Raw genomic sequence first — 22,609 nt, forward strand, 5'->3', positions numbered from 1 at the left:
TAGATAAATCCCAATCGGGTTATATCCTCTTATTGATATCATTTAATTTAATTGTGTGATAAAAATTGCCTATAAAATTATATTTCTCTATCGACAGACATTGTTGTGATACTACATGAGGACCTCCTTGCTGGCATCGTCGACCACCCCAACCTTCCTGACTTACAGAATCCTAGAACTCATAGTCTCCACCAATCTTCCACAATTAGCATTGCACCACCAATTACTACACGTGCAAAATTTACTTACCGCGCAAGGACGGCGCCGATAGATGTTCTCATACGATCCTATCAGTAATACCTATATAACAGTACTAGTGGACTGCTCATCAGTCCAGAGACTTTGCTGGGCACAAGGATAAGAAACACCACTCACCGACATGCTATGAAACCTGGTCCGCCTCCCGAGTCACAATCACTCCCAACCCCATGCATGGCAACACCTGTGAAACAAAATGTGAGATGGTACAGCCCGCCTTTCACACTCCCTGTGGATCTTGCAAAAGCCCAAGGTTGACACGCAGACAGAACACCCCAAGTCACCAAGCTGCGAGCATAGCAATCCAGAGCCATCAGTCAGATCCCAGCAGCCGAGAATTTTCTAGATTGTGTCCGCAGCAAGCCCCAAGATTCAGCTCAAGCCAAGTACCAGTCCACATTGGCAGTCCAGAGGTATTGGTATCGGGTGTCAGAGCCTAGACACATGCAGACAAATCGCATAGGGCAGGAGATGCGTGAGGAAAAAGACAAGGGCTGACGTGTTGACGGCGCCTGCGAGGCGCCGTCACCCTTTGTCACACTCGTCACATCGCCCTCCCCTTACGGACCACTGAAATACTGGCATTTTTGAGAGCATTCCTTCACAATACTGCAGCAGGAAAGTGTATAGGAATGGTATTCTATATGATTGTATTTAATATACTTGAAGGTCCCGCACCAGGAGAGGCAGCCACGGCATGGGGCGTGACACCGCGGCTAGGTCCTGCGGCACCTCCTCGACATGCGACAATCGCAGCCTATCGGGCAGGTGCTACATCACAGAAGGTTGTGATAGTTCTTGCAGGCGCAAACCGCGGAGTCTGAACATGCTGATTTAGCAAGATTATATCATGGCCAGGTGCATCTCAGCAAAATTCTCGCATCGGTTTTCAGGATTAGTCTGAGATTCCGCCACCTCAGCATAATCTCAGAACTCAGCCGGGTTAAATGCTGAGCAGGAGTTTGTCAGCTTCAGTCTGAGTTCACTCGGTTTTAATTCTGATATCACTCCTGGTTTCTACGCTCGGATCACAGATCGGTTGTCATTTCCTACGAAGCCCTGGGGGTGTACTTTCACATTATTGTGTGAACATGGACAAAAGGATTAGCAATCTTCATGAATCTATATCCACTTTTCTCCCCGATCTCCACTCCGCTTTGCAGCTATACAGGCCACTCTCTGTTGAGAAAGAGCTCCCTCATTCTGCTATGTACCGACAACACAGATACAAGGGCGAAGAGCCAGAATTCTCGACAATGATTAGCAAGTTCGTCCTCCATCTGTCTGAGTTATCCGCTTCCCCTTTAGACCCAGATGGTATTGACAAATCAACCATGCGGTACTTGGTGCTCGACAATCTAGGGAAAACCCTTCTTTGTTCTCCTTTTTTGAAACTCCTTTGTGAAGATTGTCACCCCTTGTATTCCATGCGCAGAGAGAGGGCCGAAAGGTTGAAGCGGCATCTGGCAAAAGTGTGCCAATACTTTGGCGGCGTTACACAGCTCGTGAAGATGGCGAAAAAGTGGTTTCCCGATGGGCAGATCCTGTATCGCTGGGTCCATGATACCTTCGTTGGTTTAGGAGAAGGTTAGATCTCTCTTTGCGACGACTATAAGAAGGTTGTACATTCTGCGTGTGATGCAGAAACCCCTCTGTTCAAAGGATTTGCAGGGCCTCGCGGTGAGCTTTTCCGAGGTGCTACGCGATTGGGAACATCGGTGACCCATCAAGACGTGCATCCACGCCGAGATCCGTATCATTCTGCATTTCAGCAAGCCATCGTCGTCGCATGCAGGTCTTCGCCGGCCCACTGATGCCATTAATGGATTAGACCAGCATGCTATTGGATGTAGCAAGCGGAGCTGTTTCTGCTGCACCCTTTGGATAGACACATATAACGAGCAGTTTGGGATGGGATGGATAACAAGTGGGTTTCACAGCAAGCCTTGCGCGACTTGGGCGCTTCCAGGTGACGCTGCAACACACGGGGCTGGTGTCGATGAGGCTGTGGTACGTCAGGTTCAGACGCGCCTGGTGAACGCACTCTCGTGGCTGTACCCAGAGTCGAGGAGGATGTATGACGACCTAGATTCAAGTGATGATGAAATTTTGGGCTCGGAGCAGTCTTTTGAAGAGGACGACAAGATAATCATAACTTAAAGAAGGTAGACAATGTATGAATGTTCATTTTCACATGGGTGATGTTTCTTCTCCGGTGGAGTTCCACGATAGTGTTTTTCTCAAGCAATAAGGCAGTGTACAGTACACCCCCAGGGCCTTGTTCGAGATAATTCAGAGATCTGCCGAATCATGATCAATCTGAACGGAGGATTAGCTTATAGTTAAATCATAGCAGAACCAATCTGAACTACCATATTCATCTGTAATTCAGCTCTCAAGCTGGGCTGGGTTTGAGTATGAAAACTCAGCATTAGTTACGATTCCCGAAGAAGGAAGCGTTCTTCTAGTCGTCATCACGTGGATATCTCCCCCTTCGTGATTCGGACCAGCATGCTATTGGGTGTAACAAGCGGAGCTGCCTCTGCTGCGCTCTTTGGATATACAGTTATAACGCAAAGTTTGGTACAGGATGGTTAACGAGCGAATCTCGCGGCAAGCCTTACGCGACGTGGGCACTTCCAGGCAATGCCGCAACACTCGGGGCTGGTGTCGATGAATTTGTCGCGGACGGGGTCCAAACGCGTTTGGCAGATACAATCTCTTGGATGTACCCAGGTTCTAGGAGGGTATCTGGCGAACGCGTTTCGAGTGAAGAAGAAAGTTTGAGCACAGAGTCTTCGGGAGACGAGAAAGCGGAGAGGGTTGACATTGCCATGAATTTCTTCCACCTATGATAGAGCGAGAGTTCTGGTCACCGTGGCAGTCCGTTTCGTCGTGGGCCTCTTCGGTAGAGTCGCACAAGCGTGTTCCCAAGCAGCTATGCATTAGTAGCCCTTGACACATCTTCGATGAAGTTTACATCTTGTGCTTGCTAAAACCGTCGAAATAGCAGATCAGGCATGCTTATAGAGACCATCCGTGCATGACCGTACAAAAGTCCAAGGTCACTCCTGCCGTGGCCGTCTGATCGAACCAGCATGAACCGTCAAACGACATCCTCAGACACGCACACAAGCCAGATACAAAATGGTGCAAGGGGCGGGGGCCCGCGCCCACGCTACGGGTCAACGGTATGGGTCAGGCTGGCACTCTGCGCCCACAGCGCCTTGCGCTGTTCTGGTGTCCCGAGATACCGCGCCATGCCCAGGTCCTCGCCCCTGCTGCCAATCCGGTACGCGCCGGGGACGCTGCCCGACCCCGCCGCGGCGACGCTGCGGTACAGGCCGCGCCACAGATACTCCCCGCACTCGTCCTGCGAGACGGTGAACGGCCGGAGGAGGGGAAGTATGGTGTCGAGTGCGCGCACGAGCGCGGAGTCGGACGTCTTTAGGAGGTTGGTGCGCACGCCGCCGGGGAAGGCGTGCGCGAAGACGATGCCGGGGTTGCGCAGCGCGTATTCCTGGGCGCGATGGGGGTGAGAGAGATCAGTAGACGGCTCGCGCGAGTATATCGGCGCTCCGTGTTGGTGCGTCTACGGTGCGTGGCTGAGGGGCTGACCTCGCACATCAGATCGTTATAGGTCGCCGGGTCGTGCGCGCTGTAGCCTCTCCCAGCGGAGAAGACAGAGATGACCTTCGCGTCCGCATCCGCACGTCGCGCAGCGCGCAGCGCGGGGAGGAGCTCGTGGATGAACGCCCACCGCCCGTAGTAGTGCACCGCCGATGCCTTGTCGAGGCCTTCCGCCGTCAGGGTGCGGGCGGCGGCCAGGACGCCCGCAGTGATGAGGAGGAAGTCGACCTTGGGGTGTTTGGCGACGATGTCTGCGGCTGAGCGCTTGACGTTGGAGATGAGGGATACGTCACAGGGCACGAATTCATACGAGCCGGTGCTGATGAAGAGAGATTGTGAGTGGTGGCAAGGCTGGACGGGAGATGGGAGTGAAGGGCGCGGACCTCGATTCGCCGGCGACGGACTTCATGTTCGATATGATGGTTTCTGCGGCAGCGCGGTTGCGGCCTACAAGCACGATGTGCGCGTCGCCTTTCGTGTGCCGGTTGAAGGCCTCTGCCATACCCTGCCCGATGCCAGATGTCCCGCCGACGAAGACGGCGACGGGCGTCGTTAGATTGGCGGCGGACGCGATGTTTTCGGATGCAGCTGCGGATGCCATGGAGTTTGCGTTTGCGGGAGGTTCTGGTGGTTGCCGGGAACGCGCTCACTGGTCAGTGGGATTATAACTAAGAGCAAATCGAGAGCCGCGTGTGGACGGAAGTGACGCGTCTGGACGTAGAACGTTGCGCGATGCCGGCCGGTCCGCGTCAGCTGCGGTCTACCACCCAAGACAAGAGGGCTGTACCTGGGCCCCGGGTCTCGAGCGAGCGCACGTTTTCTCGAGGCAGCGAGCCGACCAGGGCAGCAAGAGCACCATTGCCGTGACCCCTGTGTCATTCTGCGCCTTGTTCTGCCTGGTCGGCGTTTGAGCGTGTTGCATCGGCCTCCCTTTGCTGGAGTACGCTTGGGGGTGTCTGTGTGTTTGTAGCGCGGGGAGGTCAACGTCGGCCGCAACAGTAGCGTTGGTCCATGGATCACAGGGGGTCACACGAACCTCCCCGATGCGCTGCAGACCCACACGCGTGTCTCGGCACTGGCGCCGCAACGCGCAGCTCTAATGCGGTACGCGTGGATATTGTGGTTGTTCGTGCATGCGTGGCTGGTTGGGGGTGGTGGATGATTATACTGCGTATTTCTGAGGGGATAGTGGAAGGTTGTGAGTATACTGCGTATTTCTGAGGGGACAGTGGAAGGTCGTGAGGGGAGGTGAGGATGGATGTGTGGGTCTCGGGCGTGTGTTGGAGATCGCGTGCTACTAGCTAGGACGAGGCTGGATGCTTGGGTCTTCGTAGACGTCTGGAGGACGGTTGTATGAGAGACGATGGAGCATATGAGAGGGAGGATGTGAGGATGTGCGGGGTGCGATGTGCGCGCGAGCCGTGAGAGTGCGAGAGCGCTGGATTGGTAAACCCATTTGAGACGCCAACGCCGCCCACAATCCCATCCACAAATGCTCGCCTTGCTCGCTCCCTCTCTGCGCATACACCCACACCCTCTCCTGCGCGCGCTGCCCTCCCCCGCGACCGCCGCGCGTCGCCACTGCTGCCGTCAACGTCGAGCGCCGTACCACACACCCACATCTCCGTTCTCCCCCGCATCCTCCTTCGCCGCCGCCAACCGTGCTGATGCTGCTCAGAGCAGAAGATCGATCCACACGTCCGTGCTGCCCCCTCCGGCGCCCGTCCCCGAGCCTCTTTCCCTGCGTGCGTCCCTGTTCCATTTCAGCCCCCGGCGGTCTCTGGCCGTCGAGCGCATCGCACTCTGCCCCGAGCTTGTCCCGCTAACCGCCCGCCGTCACCGCTGAAGACAGCTCATCGTCCTCGTCATCAACGTCGCCCAAGACCGTGCTCATCGTGAATAAGCTGCGCACGAGGCCCGTGCTCGACGCGATCGACGCGTTTCTGCGGTACGTTCATTCCTTCACTCTCCCCCCCACTGCGTCGTGCCGGGGACGCTTTTGGGGATGAGGAAGTGCTGACGGAGCCCCGCCGGGCGGGGGCGCGCTTTTTCATACAATCTATATATTTAACTATGTTCGTGCTGGGTTTTTAGGCATATACGGGCGCGCTATCCGGAGGTGCGCGTGTTCCACGAGAATCGGCAGGATATCCCGCAGGATGTAGAGCTCTGGCAGCCGGGTGAGTCGCGACTTCTGCGTTCCTCGATCTTTTGTTTCTGTGGAGGGTTTCTTCTCCTTCGTTTCCGCCGTCGGGTGTGGAGAGCTGATGCTGAAGCTGACGCGATTGATTGACTGGCACGCGTGCGCCCGTGCAGGCGAGGACGCGGAGAAGATCGACCTCGTCATCACGCTCGGCGGCGACGGCACGATCCTGCACGCCTCGTCGCTCTTCAAGGTCGGCGCCGTGCCGCCCGTCCTGAGCTTCTCGATGGGCACGCTCGGCTTCCTGCTCCCCTTCCGTGAGTCCGTCGCGCCATCTCGGTCCAATAACCCGCCCTGCTGACGTCGGGTCACACATTTTTTTGTTCATATGGCTGTTTTGATGGATTGCAATTAAGATGTGGACGACTTTGCGAACGCGCTGGAGAGCGTGTTCCAGGGCACGGCGACGGTGCTGTATCGCATGCGGCTGTCGTGCTCGTTTTATGACAAGGAGGGCAAGAAGATCGGGGACGACGGCCAAGGTCGGTGGAGTCGCGCTGACCCCGTTTTCTCTGTTCATTCATGTTCATCTCTTTCTCTGTGATGTTCTTCCTTGTTATGATCGTGTGCGTGTGCGCGCGCAGACTGGCAGGTCATGAACGAGGTGGCGCTTCATCGCGGCTCGAGCCCGCACCTGAACACCATCGACGCGTTCGTCGACGGGCAGCACCTCACCGAGTCCGTCGTACGTCCCCCTCTCCCCCCTCTCCCTCCCCTCCTCCCTCCATCTCCACTCACACGCTCACACTCGCTCGCTCGCGCGCGCGCGCGCACGCCAGTCGGACGGCCTGATCGTGTCGACTCCGACCGGCTCGACCGCGTACTCGCTCTCCGCAGGCGGCCCGATCGTGCACCCGTCGCTCAGCGCGCTCGTGCTCACCCCGATATGCCCGCGCAGCTTGTCCTTCCGCCCGCTCGTCTTTCCCGCGTCGTCCGCGATCACGCTCCGGGTGCGTTGCGTCTTTATCTTAGGCTTAGGCTTCGCGCCCCCCTTCTCCCCTCCTCCTCTTATTCCTGCTCGCCTTGCTGCTCGAGGACACGTGCTGGCGGACCGCAGCGTCTCTTGCTCCTTTGTTTCTCGGGTTTCGTTTTTTTTAATGCTTCTTCTGACGTTCTGATGATTTGATGTTCTGTCGCGTGCTGCGTTTGCGTGCGCGTGCTGCAGATCGGCGGGCGCAGTCGCGCGGCGGCGGGCGTGTCGATGGACGGGCAGGTCTCGCGCGTGCTGAGCGCGGGCGAGTCCGTGACCGTGCGCGCGTCGCCGCACCCGATCCCGTGCATCAACCGGTCGTCGATCGCGGAGCCGAGCGAGGACGCGGTGCATGGCGCGGACGGCGCGGGCAAGGAGGACGACTGGGTGCGCGATATCAATAATTTGCTGCAGTATAATGCGACGTTTAGGAGTAAGGCGCTGTTGAGGCATAGTCGGGGTTGAGCGAGCGGCCGTGAGGGCCGCGGGGGATTGGCGGGGGGTGGTCTGGCGGGGATCGTGATCTTGGTAGGGATAGGGTCTAGGTGGGGTTCCTCGTTGGTTGTTCCGGTGGGTTTGACAGTTATAAAATTTGTGTCGTTCACCTTCTGTCGCGAAACAGTCGTTTTTCTCGTTGCGGTTTTTTTGATTTGCTCCGGTGAGGCCACGATTGGACCCGCGATCACGGAGTGACAGCCATGAAAGATTCGACTGCCGTTGCATTGCGACCGACTTCATATTCGTAGTCGCTTTGATCAGCACCTACGCACGCAAGGTCGAGTGTTCTCAGACGGTCGTAGGCCGGCGCGCTGCGCCCTGGCTTGCAGCGCGACCCTCTTCCTTCGTATCATAGCACGGGTACGGACGCTGCGCATCCGACGGCGATTGCGAAATCAGATGAGCTTTGCTGTAGAAGCGGTGAGCCGCATGACCCTGTATTGATCAAAGCGATCATATCCTGTCGTGTGTGACGCCTGGCTAGCTAATCTGCGCTTACGCTCGGGGCTGGTCTGCGCTTTCGTCTTCCTCCAAGTTCAGCGTGGTGTTTGAACAGCGTCTGCTCTGATGGTCCAAGCACCGCACCGGACCTGCTCTCACAGATGCGCGCTGCTGGTCGTTGTGGCGAAGTCTGCAAGGTTTGATCAGGCGTTATTTATAGGCTTCTATCTACATGTACTATTCACGAGTTCTGGCCCAAGCATGAGGTTGCTTCTCCGACTTGACGCCCTGTATAAGCCCTGGAGAGCATCGCCCGCAGGACGCCTAGTCTTCCCGCTCCCCATCACCACCTACTTCCAGTCCAGATATTCGAAGAGCAAGTTGTCGGTATACCAGTCTCTGTCCTACACGCAGTTTTTTCGCGTCTCTTGACCAAGCGATCTGCCTGCAGGATATGTCTCGCAACGAAGAAAAGGGTCACCGGTATAAATTATGGAAAAAATTGCAGGTTGACCCGGCCCCGTCGACGAGGGCGAAGATGTTTGATAAAGCCAGCGAGTATAAGTTCCTCTATACTTCCGAAGAAAAAGGCTCGAATGTTGCCCCGACTGGTAGGCGAAGGAGTTGACAACGTCGTCGATACCGCTGGCTTTGTCGCACAGATCTCTCCTGTGCTCTCGGTCTCACGGACCAATTTCTGCACTCGATATCGACGCTCATCGAACTTCTTGGCGAAGTGGCTAAGATTCATCCTTTCATCGAAGGCAAGTGAACAACTTTTGTTTGTGATCGCATCTTATCAACTGCCTGATCAGTGGCAGTCATCCCTCTCAAGAAGGTGTACGCGATGGAGAAGATGCGGCGTAACAATAGCAAGAAATTTCTTCTCCTCTTCGCTGAGATGATAGATATGATGGCGGAGTTGTTGCCGTGAGCCAGAGCCCTTCGTCGCACTGGTCGACGATACTCACTTGCTGCTGGTAAGGCTCGAGGACATTCATGATCTGGACTTCGATTTGGGCGAGGGTTTGCCCATCCTGAGGGGAAGAATGCAGTCCCTGATCGACACAATCGGCCAAGACATCGAGAATTGCTATAATTTATGCGACAGGTACACCAGCGAAACAATCGTGCGCAAGGTTTTCAAGGCCTCTGACTGGGACGATGCGCTCACTGCATGCGCTCAGCTATTTGTGCGCCACAGGCGCGACATCATGCAGGCATTGGCTGCGCATGCCGCCCATGGGGTCGACGAATTACAGAAGGGACAACAAGACTTACAACGCAGGCATGCCATACATTAGTCTCCAGAAGAATACCGCCATTTATGCTGATATTCCTCTGTAGCGTTGATACCATGAGGGACATCTTGCTGAAGTGTTTCGAGAAATTGCGTACAAAAAGCGAGCGGGACTTGACCCAACTTGTGGTTAGGTTTGGAGGCTCTGCCAAGATTCTCACGAATGATAAAGCTCTGGAGGAGGTCTATCTTAAGTCGCAGCGCCAAAATAAAGCAACGGAGCAGAAGGACCTTTCTAGTCGTGTTCAAGCAAAAGGAAAGCTGGACTTTCAGGAGCTGAAAAAGGAGCTGTCCCGAAGCGTTGAGGATAGTATAAAGGAGAACCAAGAACGTTTTAGGTCGAAAATGCGGCTCATGGATCAAAACATCACCGATACCGTGGCCCAAACAGGGGACCGAATTATAAAAACACTCACCGAAGACACTTGGGATCTGATCAAGGATCCGGTGGGTATTCGACCTCATTGTTATAATGCTTGTCGCTCACCTGGTTATAGGATATGCATCAACTTTAAATTTATATGGTTCGAGCATCTGAACAGATGATCATGACCTGGACACCTCGCTAACTGCTGTTTCTCTTCTAGGATCAACGTGCAAGCATAAGATCTGCGCATTTTTTTCTCGCTTTGCGCGATTATTATCAAATCAATTCATCAACTCTCGAGCGGACTGCCTCCGGCCTCGAAAGCATCCCTGAGACGTCAGAGCGCACTTCCATGGACCCAAATCCTGCGGCAGCCGTTCCACGAAAGCCTGTCCGCTTTCTCACCCTGCCCACGCAAAATCCGACCGCTTAGCTTATGCGCACCAACAAAATACAATTGCCAATTATATCTTCCGACGATCTTTGGACGCTGCAATATATTCGAATCAATCGTCTTCGGTTTCTTTTCGATAGGATCAGTCTGGACGCATCAGGCTTTGTGACCATCTATGAGATAACTGCTTTCACGTCCTCGCGTCCGGCTAGGTGGAGGTAGGCCTTGAAACTGTAGTGGTATGGGAACTCAACTCATATTTACCCTTCAGTCTACTTTCTTGGATTGCATATTGGTGTGTCGGTGAGAGTTTTTTTAATTCTACTGTGCTATGAGCATTGTTGACGATGAAACGCTCCATAAGGTTGGCAAACAACGCTGACTAAAATCTGCCAGGACATCAAAGCCATCTTTCGGAATATCTTCGCCACTCTCCCCTATATATTGCGGGAAAACAAGTCAGAAGTGAATGGATACATCGAACACGTTTGGCCCATGCATATGGAGATCGTCACATGTTTTCGGGACACGCCCATGAAGGACTTCCTTGAAGAGAAGTTCGCCGAGTTCTTTCGTGAAACCGGAAAAAGTCTCGAGCAAAACCTCAACAAAATGAAGTATCACATTGATCCACCCGAGACTGCACATCTTGATTAATGGCATGCGAATACATCTCCCTTGCCGTATAGCAAAGCCTTGCTCACGTTATGCTGATTTTAGTCTCTTTTACCATTGCTTACATTGATGTTAAAACACCATCTCGAAGACATTCAACGCGCGACCTCTAAATCTCTCGATCTCGACAATCTACAGAATGCAGCTATGTCTGTTCAACAGGTGTTCAATACATACTATGCCCGTGCGCGGGATGTCAGCGGTAAGTTACATCTCGCCTTCGTCGAATGATGTTGTCTTCTCCATATCTTAATGTTATGTGGTCCATGCACAGACAACATCAAGTATCAAAGACGGGATCCAGAGAAAGAGCTCCGCCTTTTCGCCTCAGGCCTGGTGAGTCGAGTATGATCAATGAGAACCGAATTCATCTCAATACTTAATCACGACGAGCAGTACCAGAATGCTCTCAAACAATACAACGATATCTTTACGCCTGCAGTGCTTCAGTCGCTAGATTCAGTCGGTAGCGACCATCAATCGTCAAAGGATGCATCGTATAGCTATATTCGGCATCGACACACTGAAAAAGTCCGCGTGGATGCCGATATCGCTTATAAAAACTCATGGATCACTGCGCAGGCATTCCTACCGTGGCCGTACAGCAAGCTGTGAGTAGCCTTAGATACTCCGCGTGTCGATTTGGCTCATTCGTGTGCTAAGCTTGGCCAACGGTCCGGATTCTTGGATGAAGGAGATTCGAATTATATGCGCCGTTACACGTTCTGCGCCTTCAAAGCCGATGGCCATATTATGATCTTCGAAAGCGCGGGAAAGGATGAAAAGGGCAGGAGATTTGCACTTGATGGAGAGTGCATGGCCATCGACGAGGAATCCCCACCGGTGACATTTACAGAGAGGAGCGAAGATGGTCCTATACGCCTATTCGACGGCCGGCCGGATGCCTTGACTGGTATTCTGTCGGGAACACGGCATATTGAGGACACGGAATACGCGTCAAGCCGCAAGTTTCATCTGAAGCGACTAGGTGCCAGCACAGTTCATCGCCGCTCAGCTCTTTTGGAAGTCGAAGACACTAAGACAAGATGGCACATCGCTTGTGATGCTATCTTGATTCAAAGGAGGAGGAAGTTCTCTTGGATTTATTTCTGCGCACGTGCCGAAACACGGAAACGATTGATTTACCTGCGTATGCGCCTTCAATGTGGCGACGACGCGGTCAAGGCAGATATTGAGCGCATTGAGCGTTTCCTCGAGCCTCAAGATCAGATCTTCTACCAGTCGCTGTTTAATGAAGCATGGGACCTTGCTCCAGATCACTCGTATGTGCTCATGTTGGACACATCAATGACTCTCACCTCAATTCACATTGCAGAGTTCGATGCGATTCCTACAATATGTATCCAATCAGAGATGTTTTGGAGTACCGCACCATGTTGTGTATGATGTGATGGAGTTTGGACTGCATGCCGCACCTGTCACAAAGTACATAGCGCTCTTTCATCCAGTATCAGTCACCGTGGTATGATAAAAAGCAAACATACGCACGGTGGCACTCAACACAATACCAGCATGGTGGCGTGGTGAACTCCTCACAAGCGGCACACCGCACACTTGTTGCCTCAGTACTCGCTCTCGAAGGCAAACCCGAGTCTTCGGTCGTCTCAATGTCTTCTGGCTCCTCGAACGGATTTCGGACTCGCGTGAGGGCCCTCCTAGCGGATTCTTCGATCATCAACTGCAAAGGCTCCTCAAAGAGAATAGACTACAATCGAAGGAGGCCATGCGAAGATAGGTGGAGTTTGCCTTGTATTGAGATGATATCTGTAGTTAGGCACTTTGCTGTGAGGCACGGATCTACATGCCCGCGTTGTCCTGTCCCGCAGTCAAGGCAGATGACACGAATACCTAAGAAAAAAGAAGCTGTGATTTCTCTAATGGAGCAACAATTCTCTAGGCTTCAAAAGACGGTGGAGGAGAGATTGACAAAGACAGACGATGCACTGAAGAAGGTTCGAGGTCGGTTGGAGAAGATCGAAGAGTTACTGACACATCTTGTTGCCTCCAAAGACGTGTAAATTACGATGAGCCGCTATACTATGCTATGAAGACCGGACAAGCGCTTGCTCTGAGAGAGTGTCTCATTGTGCGTCGCCAAGCATCCATTGGATACCAGAGGTCGGGCCGCGTACTGTCTTTTTTCGGAAAAAACCGAAACCTCCAGTGAACTCCAAGCACGACTCGACCCTGAAGTCTCTCACGCGGATGAAGACACGGACATATTTTGCAGCGTTCGAGCTAAATTTATGGAATGCAGGATAGCAACAACTATAAACCGCTGGTATGGATAAGTACGGATATCCGGAGACCACGTCGGAGGTTGAAGGGGGATCGTCAACGTTGCTGCCTTTAGGAGACTATGGAGAGGGTTAGCGACGCGTCATTCTCAGGAACGTTTTTGACTTGCCCGTGACAGGACGCGTCAACGCGTCATGACGAAACGTTTCGCGTTGGCGATGAGATTGTGAGATGATGCTGGGGCTTGGAGTGCGGAGGTGGAGTGAAAAGCATCCAGAGATGGGTTGTTCCCAGAGCTGTGTCCGGTCTGGGAGCGGGAATTTAGGGGCACACGCGTCGTCCAGCTGGGCATTTCTCCTGGACACCGGCTTCTGCTCCTTGCGCCCCTGCTGCCCAGCGCCGGTGACGCTCCTCCGCACGCGATGATGTCATCCCCCCAGCTCGTCCCCGTATATAAAGCCCTCACCCCCGACTCAATGGCCCTACACAATCACACAAGCACCCACACACCCCCTCACAACCACACCCACACCCACATCTTACCGTACCATGTCTTCCAACAACACCTTCGCCTCCGACCCGTCCTCCAACCCTATCCTCACCGACTCCGCCTTCGGCTCGGCGCCTCGTCCCGACCACCACGTCCACAACAGCTCAGAGCCCCTCCCTGGCGCTCGCGGCACAGACGCCACGACCACCGACTACAGCAAACACAACATCGAGCACGTTGCGCGGGGTAGCCCCGGCGCGGGCTTCGACCGGCGCCCCGCGGGCCCCGGCTTCAGTGGCTCCTCGAACCCAGCTTCGGAGGAGGACATCGGCGCCGCTCGCTCCATGTCGCAGGACGACATCGACGGCGGCGTCGGGATGGGCGATGGGTCGGACGCGCGCAGCCGCCACGAGTCGCGCTCGACGGCGGGCGCGGGGCCTCACGAACATCAGCACGGTACGCGACTCTAAAAAAACGTGCCGAGTGTCGCATTCCTGACGCGCTCGAACGTGTCGCGGAAGAACACGACGACCGCCCCGTCGGCAGAGCCGGGTTCACCGACAAAGTCGTCGGCAAGACCGAACGGGTGTGTTTGCTCGTTTCCGCCTTCGTTTGGCTTTGTACTGAGAGGCGTTGTGATAGACGTTCGGCAAGCTCGCGCACAAGCCCGCGATGGCGGAGAAGGGGGAGTTGCGTGCGACCGGGGGCAAGGCCGCCGTCCGCGGCGACGCGCGCGCGCCTGGGCTTTTCGAGTAGGCTTGAAGGGCGAGAATCGTAGACGAGTGGGGTTGTTTCATGACGCTGCTCGACGGAGTCCATTGGCAGTGTATCACCATGATGTATCCTATCGCTGGCCGCTTTCATCGAACAAATGTGCACCATGACTGCCCATCGTACCTTTTCGCGGGCGATCTCCGATTTCGTTCTGACTGGTGACTGTCGAATTTCTTGAAACAAGCATATGCCTGATCCTTCTGTTTACAGCACGACCGAATTCGCAGCGGGTGTTGTGTCTCACCGACGCAGTTACATTCGCGCCTCGCCGTGCTCGCGCAGCACCGGTGAGCCGCTCTACCGCACACGAACCCATCTACATCAAGGCGTACAATACCTATCCAACAGCCGCTCGAGCGCCCGCCTCGCCTCGCCGTCCTCCCTCCACGCACCAGCGAGCCTCTCCCGAACCCTCCGCGCGTTCGCCCGCTTCCTCGCGCCGACGGCGCCGTACATCGCTTCCAGGGTACCGTCGAGCTCCGCCTCGACCGCGGCGCGCGTGCCCGCGGGCGTCTGCCCAGTCGCGAAGATCGGTTTCGAAGATGCGGCGCCCATGCGCACCTCCACGAGCTCGAAGGCGACGTCGAGGCGGTGCACGAGGCGCGCGGCGTTCATGGGCTGGTCGGCGGCGAACGGCCAGCAGACCCTGCATTATCGGTTCTCAGAGGGGTGAGTCGCTACCGGGGCGAGCGGCGAGGGGGGGGGGGCGTACATCGGGACGCCCTGGCTGACCGCTTCCATCGTGCTGTTGGACCCTGCGTGCGTGACGAACCACCCGCAAGCCTGGGGGCGAGGAGGACGTCGGATCTCTCACGGACACGGACGCGGACACGGCGCGCGAGGTCGGTACTTGCCTTGTGAGCGAGGACCGTCTGCTGGGGAGCCCAGGGCACGAGCATCGCGGTCTCTGAATTGTCAAAGTGGGCCCTCAGGCCGTCCGGGATCGAGGCTGCGCGCGAGGCGTGGGCGAATAGCTGCGGGGAATTCGAGGGGGCGGGTGAGTCTGCGGGAGGGGCGGCGCGGCGCCGGTGGTGAGAGAGGGAGACTCACGAATGGGATTTTCCTGCGCTCCAGGGCGTACAGCAGAATGCTGAGGTGATCCATCGACGACGGCCTAGCGGACGCGTGTCCGTCAATCGATCACGATGCGCGAAGGAGAAGGCGGGGCCTCGAGATACCAGTATTCCGTGCCGAAGCAGACGTAGACCACCCCGTGCTCCCCATGGCGCTCGTACGCCCTATCCAGAAACTCGGACGCCCGCGCGCCCGTTCTGCCGAACGAAGCGGCCAGCTCGGCGTCCTTGGACGCCTGCGAGAAATCGGTGGTCCCCGGGTTGAACGCCATGACGGGGCCGAGGTGGAACGTCGGCCGGCCGTTGGTCCGGGCGACCCAGGCGGACATGCTGGCGAGGCATTCCGCTCCGTCGTAGGGGACCGCGCCGCCGGTGACCAGTCCGTCCGCCTCCACCACGAATCTGCAGACGGGCCTTCGATGAGCAGCGTCCTATCGCCGACGGTATGATACTGTGCGACGTGTGCGACGGTACCTCGACAGCTTGACGTATGCGGCGAGGTTCTTTCCCTTTCTGGAGCCTATTTGTTGCGGGAAGAACTCCCAGTCGTACATGGGCGGCATCCCAGGTATGCGGATGACGGCGCCCTGCGGGTCTTCCTCCGCGTCCTTGAGGCTGGCTAGTTTGTCGTCGGCGATGGCACGGTAAAAATCCCCCTTGCCGCCCACGTCTTCGGAGCCGACGATGCTGAGGAACGCGCCAGAGAAGCCCGGCATCCATTGGAGGATGGGAGGCGGCGAATCCATGGACCGTATCGCATAGAGCCAAGGCAGCTCAAAGCCCTGACGAGAGAAAGGGACGAGAGGCGTTCAGGCAAAAATGGTCTTTTCGAAAGGGCGTACGGGCGGCTTACATCGAGGATGGCAAGCGAGGGTCGGGCGGCGGGAGGGTAGACTACGCCGGTGCTGGCGCATGCGACGGGCGACCCGGTGATGAGCGCCGTCCAGGTCGCTCGAAAGCCGCCGATCTTCAAGCTGGCGTCCGTATCGGCGTCCGAGTGTTGACCGACGGCCACGACTCTGGTTCCGCGCCCGTCAGCCCAGCGCCCCTCACTCGACGGGGAGGAGGGCGGAGGGAAGGGGAGATTGAAACGAAAAGGAAAGAAGGGAAGGGCCAGACCTGACTTGTCCTTTCGGGGGGCCCTCGCTTTTCAGGCCGCGCGCGACTTCGGTGGAGACTTGGGCGGCGCCGTTCGCGATGTTGGGGACCAAGTAGGTCACCGTGATCGGGCGCGCGGAGGCGATCTTCGATGCGAGGACGCTGAGCGAACGGGTATGGCCTGGGCCTGCGATGAGTAAAGAAAGACTTTGCGAGTTGCCGGTGACTTACTGCCTGGTTTGGCCGAGAGCACGAGGTGGAAAGACATTGTGCTGCGGGGTGTCTGTGACGGAGGTGCCGCGAGAGGTCCGACGGAGACCGAGCTCATACTTAAGTAGCACGGCACACCTGGCCAGTCGGCGTGGCCAAGCACACGCAAACAGCTAGGTATGTTCATGCCAGTGCCGGCACAGGATGTCGTCGGAATACGGCGGAATGGTTCAGCGGTCCACGTCCATCTCCTCCTGGGGCTCCGACGTGCCATCATGAGCTCGTCTGTTGCGGCTCCAACTCTCCCCGCGAATTCTCCCGAAATTGAAGCTCCGGCGCGGACTCAGACTCCCGGGAGCGTCCCTCGGCAGCAGCAACACGTCCTCGTCGTCGGCAGCGGTCTGGTCGGCCTGACCATCGCGCAGGGCCTCAAGAGGCGCGGTATCCCGTGCACCGTCTTCGAGCGCGACGCGGGCCAGCACGGGCGCCTGCAGGGCTGGTCGATCACGATCCACTGGGGCCTGAGCGCGCTCGAGCAGGTGCTCCCGAGAGAGCTGTTCGACGAGCTGATCAGCGTGGGTCGCTCGCTCGCGCGGTCGTGTGCGGTCGGGGCGCTCACGGGAACTGAGTTGCTGGGCGCTTTTGCAGGTCCACGTCGAGAGTGAGTTCCGCCCTGCGTGTGCGGCGAAGCGGCAGCGACTGACGCTTGGGCGGACGCCGCGCCAGCCCATCTCGATCGGAGCACGGGGAACTTCCTCGTCATTGGTCAGCACGACGCTCGTCGCTCGCCGCTCGCGCCCGCTCAAACTGAGTCCTCCCCGCAGATGGCCGCGATCTCACCGTCGAGCACCGTCTCCCGCCGTCCAAGCGCCGCATCCGCGCCGATCGCGCCAAGGTCCGCAACGTCCTCCTCGCCGGTCTCGATATCCAGTACGACAAGCGGCTCTCGCATTTCGAACGTGTTCCCGCCGGTGGCGTTCGCGCCTTCTTTGAGGACGGGACGAGCGAGGAGGGCACCGTCCTCGTCGGTGCGGATGGCAACAACAGCACGGGTGCGTTGATGTATCGCCTGCACACTCTGTTTCATTTGGTGTCGAGTTTGGCGCAGTGCGACGTGGGCTGGTCGCCGGGGAGAAGGCCAGGTCGAAGCCGATCCCGGTAGTTGCGTACGGTGGTAAGTCGGTGCCGTTTGTAGACGTGTTTTTTTTAATTTTAATTCTGACACGGTTTAAAAATGCAGTCGTGCAGCGGTACACTGCCGAACAGATCGCGCCGTTGCGTGCTCTCGACGCACATCTCTTCAACTGCATCAATCCGGACACGGTCCGCTCAACTTTCTTTCTTCCGGACCATCACTCTCACACTCGTTTTCGTGTTTAGCGCTGCTCGATCTGGGTGAGCGCCTCGTGGCTTCCGGGCTGTGTGATGGGCACCATTGACGTTGGATCGAAAATGTAACAGTTCAGTGCGTCGTCCCGCAGACCTCTGCGTTCTCCGAGTACTGACGTGGCGGCCCGAGTCTGCAGGTATACAAGAGATAAATGAATCGCAGACAGAGTTCCAGATGCTCTCTTTCGTGTCGCATCAAGTTGATGATGTCGCGAAGGAGCTGCCTGAGGATGCGACCAACGCCGAGGTGATAGCGCCTACCGCAAGTCTCTGCTCTTTCAAAAGATGTGACCCATGTTGCCCCGCAGCGTATTGCCGACATGAAAGCTCGCGCCGGTGAGGACTTCCTGGTTGCTTCCGACCGTTCCTAAATCAAATTCGTTCTATGCCAGAGGGATTCGCCGAGCCTCTCTATTCGCTTATCAACAACATTGACGATACCGTAGAAGTGACCAGCGATGACCTTTCGTGTTCTTCCACATGGGATCTCACATTCATCGGATTTTAGTGCACTCGCGTTTCCCCGGCTGACTGGATGCCGATCCCGTGGGATAACTTGTCCGGGCGCGTCACCCTCGCTGGCGACGCGACGGGCCCGATGACGATGTATCGCGGCGACGGTGTCAACCACGGCATAGTGGACGGTCAGCGACACCCACCCTTTCAGCGGATGCTCGCGCTGATGCCTCGACGCAGCCGCGAGCTTTGTGAGCCAGCTGAAGCGCTTCGTGGATGGGAAGGTCGGGTTGCAAGCCGCCGTGAGTGGGGCACCCCGCCGGCTCGAGCGATAGGGAAGTGACTCATCGCTGTCGGCTGTGTGTAGATCGGCGAGTACGAGGACGAGGTGAGGGCGCGTCGGGAGGTGGCGATACCGCTGTCTAGGCGAGCGGCGCTGGACGCTCATGGGATGCCATCGCGTATGTGCCGCGCACGATCCTCGGACGAGCTTTCTGGCTGACGACGGTGCTTCGTTTTCGATCGTAGCGGATTCGCCGCTGGTCTGTTCGAGCCCTCCGCCTGCCCAGGCGCTGAAAAGGTTTTCTTGAACGCGGACACGCCTTTTACGGTAGTCGGCGCAGGCAGGGTTTGTGCTTGGTGTGCTAGATCGTTTCGAGGGTGCGACGTTTGTGGTTTGTGGGCAAATGGACGTATGGCTGTCGAGGCATGGGAGGCCGCATCATGGACTGAGTTGCACGTTGGTGTTCATTATCGTCACCGAGCCGTTACTTTGTGGCGGTACCGCGGTGTTCACTGGGGAGTCTGACATCCGAGCACCCCATCAGGCACCTTCAAAGCTTTGCATTCATGGATCGACGTACGTCGAGTCGCTGATGAACGGCAGCTCGTCCGACTGCAGTTATGTAATCTTTGCTCCTTCGTCCCGTACCACGACGTCCAGCGATATCGACGAGAAAGGCTCCGCCTTATTCTCCCGCGTGATAAGCACGACGACCGACCGCCGTGACCACGGCGCACGCTTACGTCTTCGTCGAGCGCGCGTTCCCGATCCGGAGCGAGGCCTGGCTGGGGAAGGTCGGGCTCGGTGGCGCGGCTCGCGTCCGCGTTTGCCATTTCGGTCGCGGAAGGGCTGCGGATCTGCATGCCGCTGGGCGCCGTCTACTTGTGTGCGCGCTGGTGGGAGGTTGCCGGGAGGTCGATTCCGCCCGTGTGCGTGGTCCCGTCTTGTCCCCGTCCACCTCCCCCCGCGAGCCCACGCACAATGTCTGCCTGCGACCTCGACGCCCCTCCGCCGCGACCCTCGCTGGGGCCGTCTCCGGTCTCGTACGGGACCCAGCGAGGCCTGCGGGGGTCGCGGGTCGCTTATCCCGTACGTTCTCACGAATACTGCAGGCCCGGCTTTTCTGATGGGGCGCCTGGCGATTCGGAGAACATGGAGCTGGTGCCTTCGGGCTCTGGGACCCACTTGGAAGAAAGGCGTGTCGGTGTAGGCAGCCAGGAACTTTTGGACGAGGGCGAGGACGAGGGCGAGGGCGAGGCGGCGATCCTCGATAAGGAACTGGATCAGCGGAATCGGAGGCCTTGGCTGAGGAGACCGGCGCCGTGGTGGTTCGTGCTCGCTTTCGGATCGCCTCTGGTGCATGTCGCCGCCCTCTGCTTATCTGCTCCGTCCCAAGCTGTCTCTCGGTCATTTGCGTGGTCGCGCTGGGGGCGGGGTCGACCGCCGCGTCGCAGATCGCGGTCCTCACGAACATCATGTGCGAAGAATACAAGCGCGGGCTCGAGTCTGATTCTACGGCCGACCTTGCGCTTTCTCGCCGATCGTCGTCATCCTTCAATCCTCACGAGGCGCCGATCGTGTGCGCTTCTAATCCGGTCGTTCAGGCAGAAACTGCTACGGTGCTCGCTGGTGAGCGGACCCTCTACACATCTTTGCTCTCCGGAAACAAACGCGGTGTTCGATAGCGATGGCGACAATAACGGGCATCCTGAGCTGCCTTACGACGGCGTGGTGGGGCTCGGTAAGCACTTAGATTATCCCGCCGTAGCCCACATTTCGCCTCATCTCCTCTGGAAGCTCTCTGATAGACACGGTCGCACTTTCGTTTCCGGCTTCTGTACGGTACCAGTCACAGATCTGTCTTTCATACTGGTCACCCAGTTTCCTGCGCTGATACCGGGAGGGTATCGGTTCTTGTTTTTTGGATGTGCTTTGCAGGGCAGCCTTGGTGGTGAGTGGGGCATGTAGCATTCTTATGGTTCGTGACTCCCGAGCGCCAAGTGCCCTCCGAATAGGTGTTAGTGCGCTCATCGCCGCCATGCACGGGTACCTTGCCGACTGTACCGCTGCCGCTTCACGGTATGTCCCTGCTATGCGCGTTTCGTCCGAACACGACAGTGCTCACCGCGAGAACAGGGTCCGCGTATTCTCGCTGTTTTTTGGGTGAGCGGATACCTTTGCCCACATGATCTGAGACTGATCCCCGCGATGGCGCAGATTTCTCTATACCGGCGCCGCAGTCGGGCCGACCCTTGGATCGCTCATCATCAGGACAACCAGCAACGACCTGTCCGTCTTTTATTTCTCCGTTTGCGTCAACTTCGCCGTCACCTTCCTCCTGTGGCTCGTCGTCCCCGAATCGCTCCTCCCCACCCAAATCAAGGCTGCGCGGCGTGCTCACGAGGTGAAAGCGGCCGAAGGGAGGCGGGTCGCCGGGTTTTTTCCCGGCATCGGAGGTCTTTTTGGATTCTTGGCCCCGCTGGGCGTCTTTGCGCCGGTGAAGATCCGCCAGGATGTGCCTTCTCGTGGAGGCGGGAGACGAGACTGGGATCTTACCCTCGTAGGGATCGCGTACGGATCCGCGCTCACGGTCGGGGTGAGTATCGCGATCGCCGTTTGTTGGCAAGGAGGCCCATGACGTCTACGTCCAGGGAAACACGCAAGTTGTTTTGCAGTATGCTGCCGCAACTTACATGTGGTCCACAGAGATGGTATCTTCTTCTCTTCATCGGTCGTCTGTCTGTCTGATTCATCGCCTCCGATCGTTATCAGCTTGGGTACTTGAACAGCGTCATCGGGGTGTCTAGAGCGGTCTTTCTGGCCTTGCTGCTCCCCTGTACGTAGACACTCAATCGCGATCGGCGAAGCCGTCCCTGCTCACCTCAGTCCACAGGCATCATACATGCATTCGGGCCCAAACCCAACCCCATACATCTTCCTATGGAATCCTCGGAGCCGTCTGATCTCTACGCAGCATATCCTCCCCGATCCCCACCCCCCGTTCAGGAGCAACCGAAGAAGCAAGAGCGCCACTCCCCCGCCTTCGACCTGACCCTCGCTCGCACGTCTTTGTTTGTCGAGATAGTGGTGTACGCGCTCGCTCCGTTCGCGAGCACCGGCTCGGGCTTCATGGCCGCCGTCGCGGCTGGGTCTTTGGGCGCCGGCTTCGCGCCTACGATGCAGAGCCTCGCGCTCGAGCTCTATCGGCGCCGCGGGGGCAAAGGTTCGGGGAAAGTCTTCGGCGCGCTGGGCCTCGTGCACGCGGCCAGGTAAGCTGCCCTCTTCCCTCCCTCTGCCCCCCTTGCGAATTCACGGTCGGTGGCTCCGCACACACGCCCGGCTCGTGCGCGCGCGCGTCGTCAGCGCGCATATCGTGGGTCCTGCGATGTTCGGCTTCGTGTACCTGAAGACGGTTGGAGTGTTCCCGAGGGCGGTCTTTTTCGTCGTTGCGGCGCTGCTCGCGGGTGCGCTGGGGATGCTTGGCGTCGTGAGGCTCGCGCCGGATGCGCGGCGGAGGCTTTTGGGGGCCGGGGACCTTGAGGGACGCCGGCAGGAGTCGGCACCGCTCTTGGAGGAGTGCGCGGGTGGCACTGTGACGGGGCGCGCGGCGCGTGAATGAACGCGATGTCTTTGTCTTTGAGAGGGGGCGTTTGCTGGGACGTGAGGCTGGCGATGGTTCGTCGACCGTGGTCTCACGCGCATGTCCGGCGAATATCTGTACTTTTTTTTCCGTTGCTGATCTTACGCGGACAACAGTCGTTCTACGCACAGGATCTGTACTTGTCATCTTATCATGAAATATTCACTCCTACCTCTCGGATGAAGGTCTCTCCAGGTCGCG

General features: G+C 57.2%; 10 protein-coding genes across 10 annotated transcripts; 8 read left to right on the plus strand and 2 right to left on the minus strand.

Moving 5' to 3' along the window:
• Nucleotides 1-432: 432 nt before the first annotated feature.
• HETIRDRAFT_120490 (uncharacterized protein) lies at nucleotides 433-2,418 on the plus strand (the record flags this gene model as incomplete). The annotated part of the gene is made up of 7 exons (XM_009555133.1): nucleotides 433-511; nucleotides 605-733; nucleotides 928-1,043; nucleotides 1,422-1,845; nucleotides 1,903-1,938; nucleotides 2,054-2,185; nucleotides 2,228-2,418. The coding sequence occupies 7 exons, from the start codon at nucleotides 433-435 to the stop codon at nucleotides 2,416-2,418; spliced, it is 1,107 nt and encodes a 368-aa protein (XP_009553428.1).
• Nucleotides 2,419-3,265: 847 nt separating this feature from the next.
• Nucleotides 3,266-4,509, minus strand: HETIRDRAFT_67962 (uncharacterized protein). The gene is made up of 3 exons (XM_009554781.1): nucleotides 4,272-4,509; nucleotides 3,877-4,207; nucleotides 3,266-3,778 (listed from the first exon to the last, which is right to left on the minus strand). Exons 1-3 carry the CDS (start codon nucleotides 4,487-4,489, stop codon nucleotides 3,437-3,439), a joined length of 891 nt encoding a protein of 296 aa, XP_009553076.1. The 5' UTR covers nucleotides 4,490-4,509; the 3' UTR covers nucleotides 3,266-3,436.
• An 871-nt stretch (nucleotides 4,510-5,380) lies between these two features.
• HETIRDRAFT_120488 (uncharacterized protein) lies at nucleotides 5,381-7,526 on the plus strand (the record flags this gene model as incomplete). The annotated part of the gene is made up of 8 exons (XM_009555134.1): nucleotides 5,381-5,633; nucleotides 5,737-5,836; nucleotides 5,983-6,068; nucleotides 6,205-6,348; nucleotides 6,448-6,573; nucleotides 6,676-6,776; nucleotides 6,871-7,041; nucleotides 7,257-7,526. The coding sequence occupies 8 exons, from the start codon at nucleotides 5,381-5,383 to the stop codon at nucleotides 7,524-7,526; spliced, it is 1,251 nt and encodes a 416-aa protein (XP_009553429.1).
• A 735-nt stretch (nucleotides 7,527-8,261) lies between these two features.
• Nucleotides 8,262-10,100, plus strand: HETIRDRAFT_431143 (uncharacterized protein; the record flags this gene model as incomplete). Its single annotated transcript, XM_009555135.1, has 6 exons — nucleotides 8,262-8,387; nucleotides 8,452-8,611; nucleotides 8,816-8,930; nucleotides 8,986-9,303; nucleotides 9,348-9,747; nucleotides 9,888-10,100. The coding sequence occupies 6 exons, from the start codon at nucleotides 8,262-8,264 to the stop codon at nucleotides 10,098-10,100; spliced, it is 1,332 nt and encodes a 443-aa protein (XP_009553430.1).
• A 3-nt stretch (nucleotides 10,101-10,103) lies between these two features.
• HETIRDRAFT_164832 (uncharacterized protein) lies at nucleotides 10,104-10,718 on the plus strand (the record flags this gene model as incomplete). The annotated part of the gene is made up of 3 exons (XM_009555136.1): nucleotides 10,104-10,279; nucleotides 10,333-10,364; nucleotides 10,426-10,718. 3 exons carry the CDS (start codon nucleotides 10,104-10,106, stop codon nucleotides 10,716-10,718), a joined length of 501 nt encoding a protein of 166 aa, XP_009553431.1.
• An 87-nt stretch (nucleotides 10,719-10,805) lies between these two features.
• On the plus strand, nucleotides 10,806-12,492 carry HETIRDRAFT_431144 (uncharacterized protein; the record flags this gene model as incomplete). The annotated part of the gene is made up of 6 exons (XM_009555137.1): nucleotides 10,806-10,938; nucleotides 11,011-11,072; nucleotides 11,133-11,202; nucleotides 11,319-11,347; nucleotides 11,400-12,019; nucleotides 12,324-12,492. The coding sequence occupies 6 exons, from the start codon at nucleotides 10,806-10,808 to the stop codon at nucleotides 12,490-12,492; spliced, it is 1,083 nt and encodes a 360-aa protein (XP_009553432.1).
• Nucleotides 12,493-13,501: 1,009 nt separating this feature from the next.
• On the plus strand, nucleotides 13,502-14,380 carry HETIRDRAFT_391661 (uncharacterized protein). Its single transcript, XM_009555138.1, has 3 exons — nucleotides 13,502-13,941; nucleotides 14,007-14,071; nucleotides 14,128-14,380. Exons 1-3 carry the CDS (start codon nucleotides 13,545-13,547, stop codon nucleotides 14,239-14,241), a joined length of 576 nt encoding a protein of 191 aa, XP_009553433.1. The 5' UTR covers nucleotides 13,502-13,544; the 3' UTR covers nucleotides 14,242-14,380.
• A 101-nt stretch (nucleotides 14,381-14,481) lies between these two features.
• HETIRDRAFT_148995 (glycosyltransferase family 1 protein) lies at nucleotides 14,482-15,613 on the minus strand. The gene is made up of 5 exons (XM_009555139.1): nucleotides 15,438-15,613; nucleotides 15,310-15,373; nucleotides 15,114-15,233; nucleotides 14,972-15,042; nucleotides 14,482-14,905 (listed from the first exon to the last, which is right to left on the minus strand). Exons 1-5 carry the CDS (start codon nucleotides 15,602-15,604, stop codon nucleotides 14,581-14,583), a joined length of 747 nt encoding a protein of 248 aa, XP_009553434.1. The 5' UTR covers nucleotides 15,605-15,613; the 3' UTR covers nucleotides 14,482-14,580.
• Nucleotides 15,614-16,915: 1,302 nt separating this feature from the next.
• HETIRDRAFT_332279 (uncharacterized protein) lies at nucleotides 16,916-18,987 on the plus strand (the record flags this gene model as incomplete). Its single annotated transcript, XM_009555140.1, has 10 exons — nucleotides 16,916-17,219; nucleotides 17,331-17,405; nucleotides 17,465-17,692; nucleotides 17,749-17,814; nucleotides 17,881-18,014; nucleotides 18,284-18,365; nucleotides 18,422-18,477; nucleotides 18,538-18,673; nucleotides 18,726-18,787; nucleotides 18,853-18,987. 10 exons carry the CDS (start codon nucleotides 16,916-16,918, stop codon nucleotides 18,985-18,987), a joined length of 1,278 nt encoding a protein of 425 aa, XP_009553435.1.
• Nucleotides 18,988-19,604: 617 nt separating this feature from the next.
• Nucleotides 19,605-22,589, plus strand: HETIRDRAFT_67959 (major facilitator superfamily). The gene is made up of 11 exons (XM_009554780.1): nucleotides 19,605-20,096; nucleotides 20,165-20,397; nucleotides 20,454-20,509; nucleotides 20,566-20,719; nucleotides 20,784-20,847; nucleotides 20,905-20,931; nucleotides 20,986-21,364; nucleotides 21,420-21,479; nucleotides 21,541-21,604; nucleotides 21,662-22,037; nucleotides 22,132-22,589. The coding sequence occupies exons 1-11, from the start codon at nucleotides 19,630-19,632 to the stop codon at nucleotides 22,385-22,387; spliced, it is 2,136 nt and encodes a 711-aa protein (XP_009553075.1). The 5' UTR covers nucleotides 19,605-19,629; the 3' UTR covers nucleotides 22,388-22,589.
• The last annotated feature ends 20 nt before the right edge of the window (nucleotides 22,590-22,609 follow it).

Source organism: Heterobasidion irregulare (genome assembly GCF_000320585.1).
Source record: "Heterobasidion irregulare TC 32-1 unplaced genomic scaffold scaffold_14, whole genome shotgun sequence".
NCBI lineage: Eukaryota > Fungi > Basidiomycota > Agaricomycetes > Russulales > Bondarzewiaceae > Heterobasidion > Heterobasidion irregulare.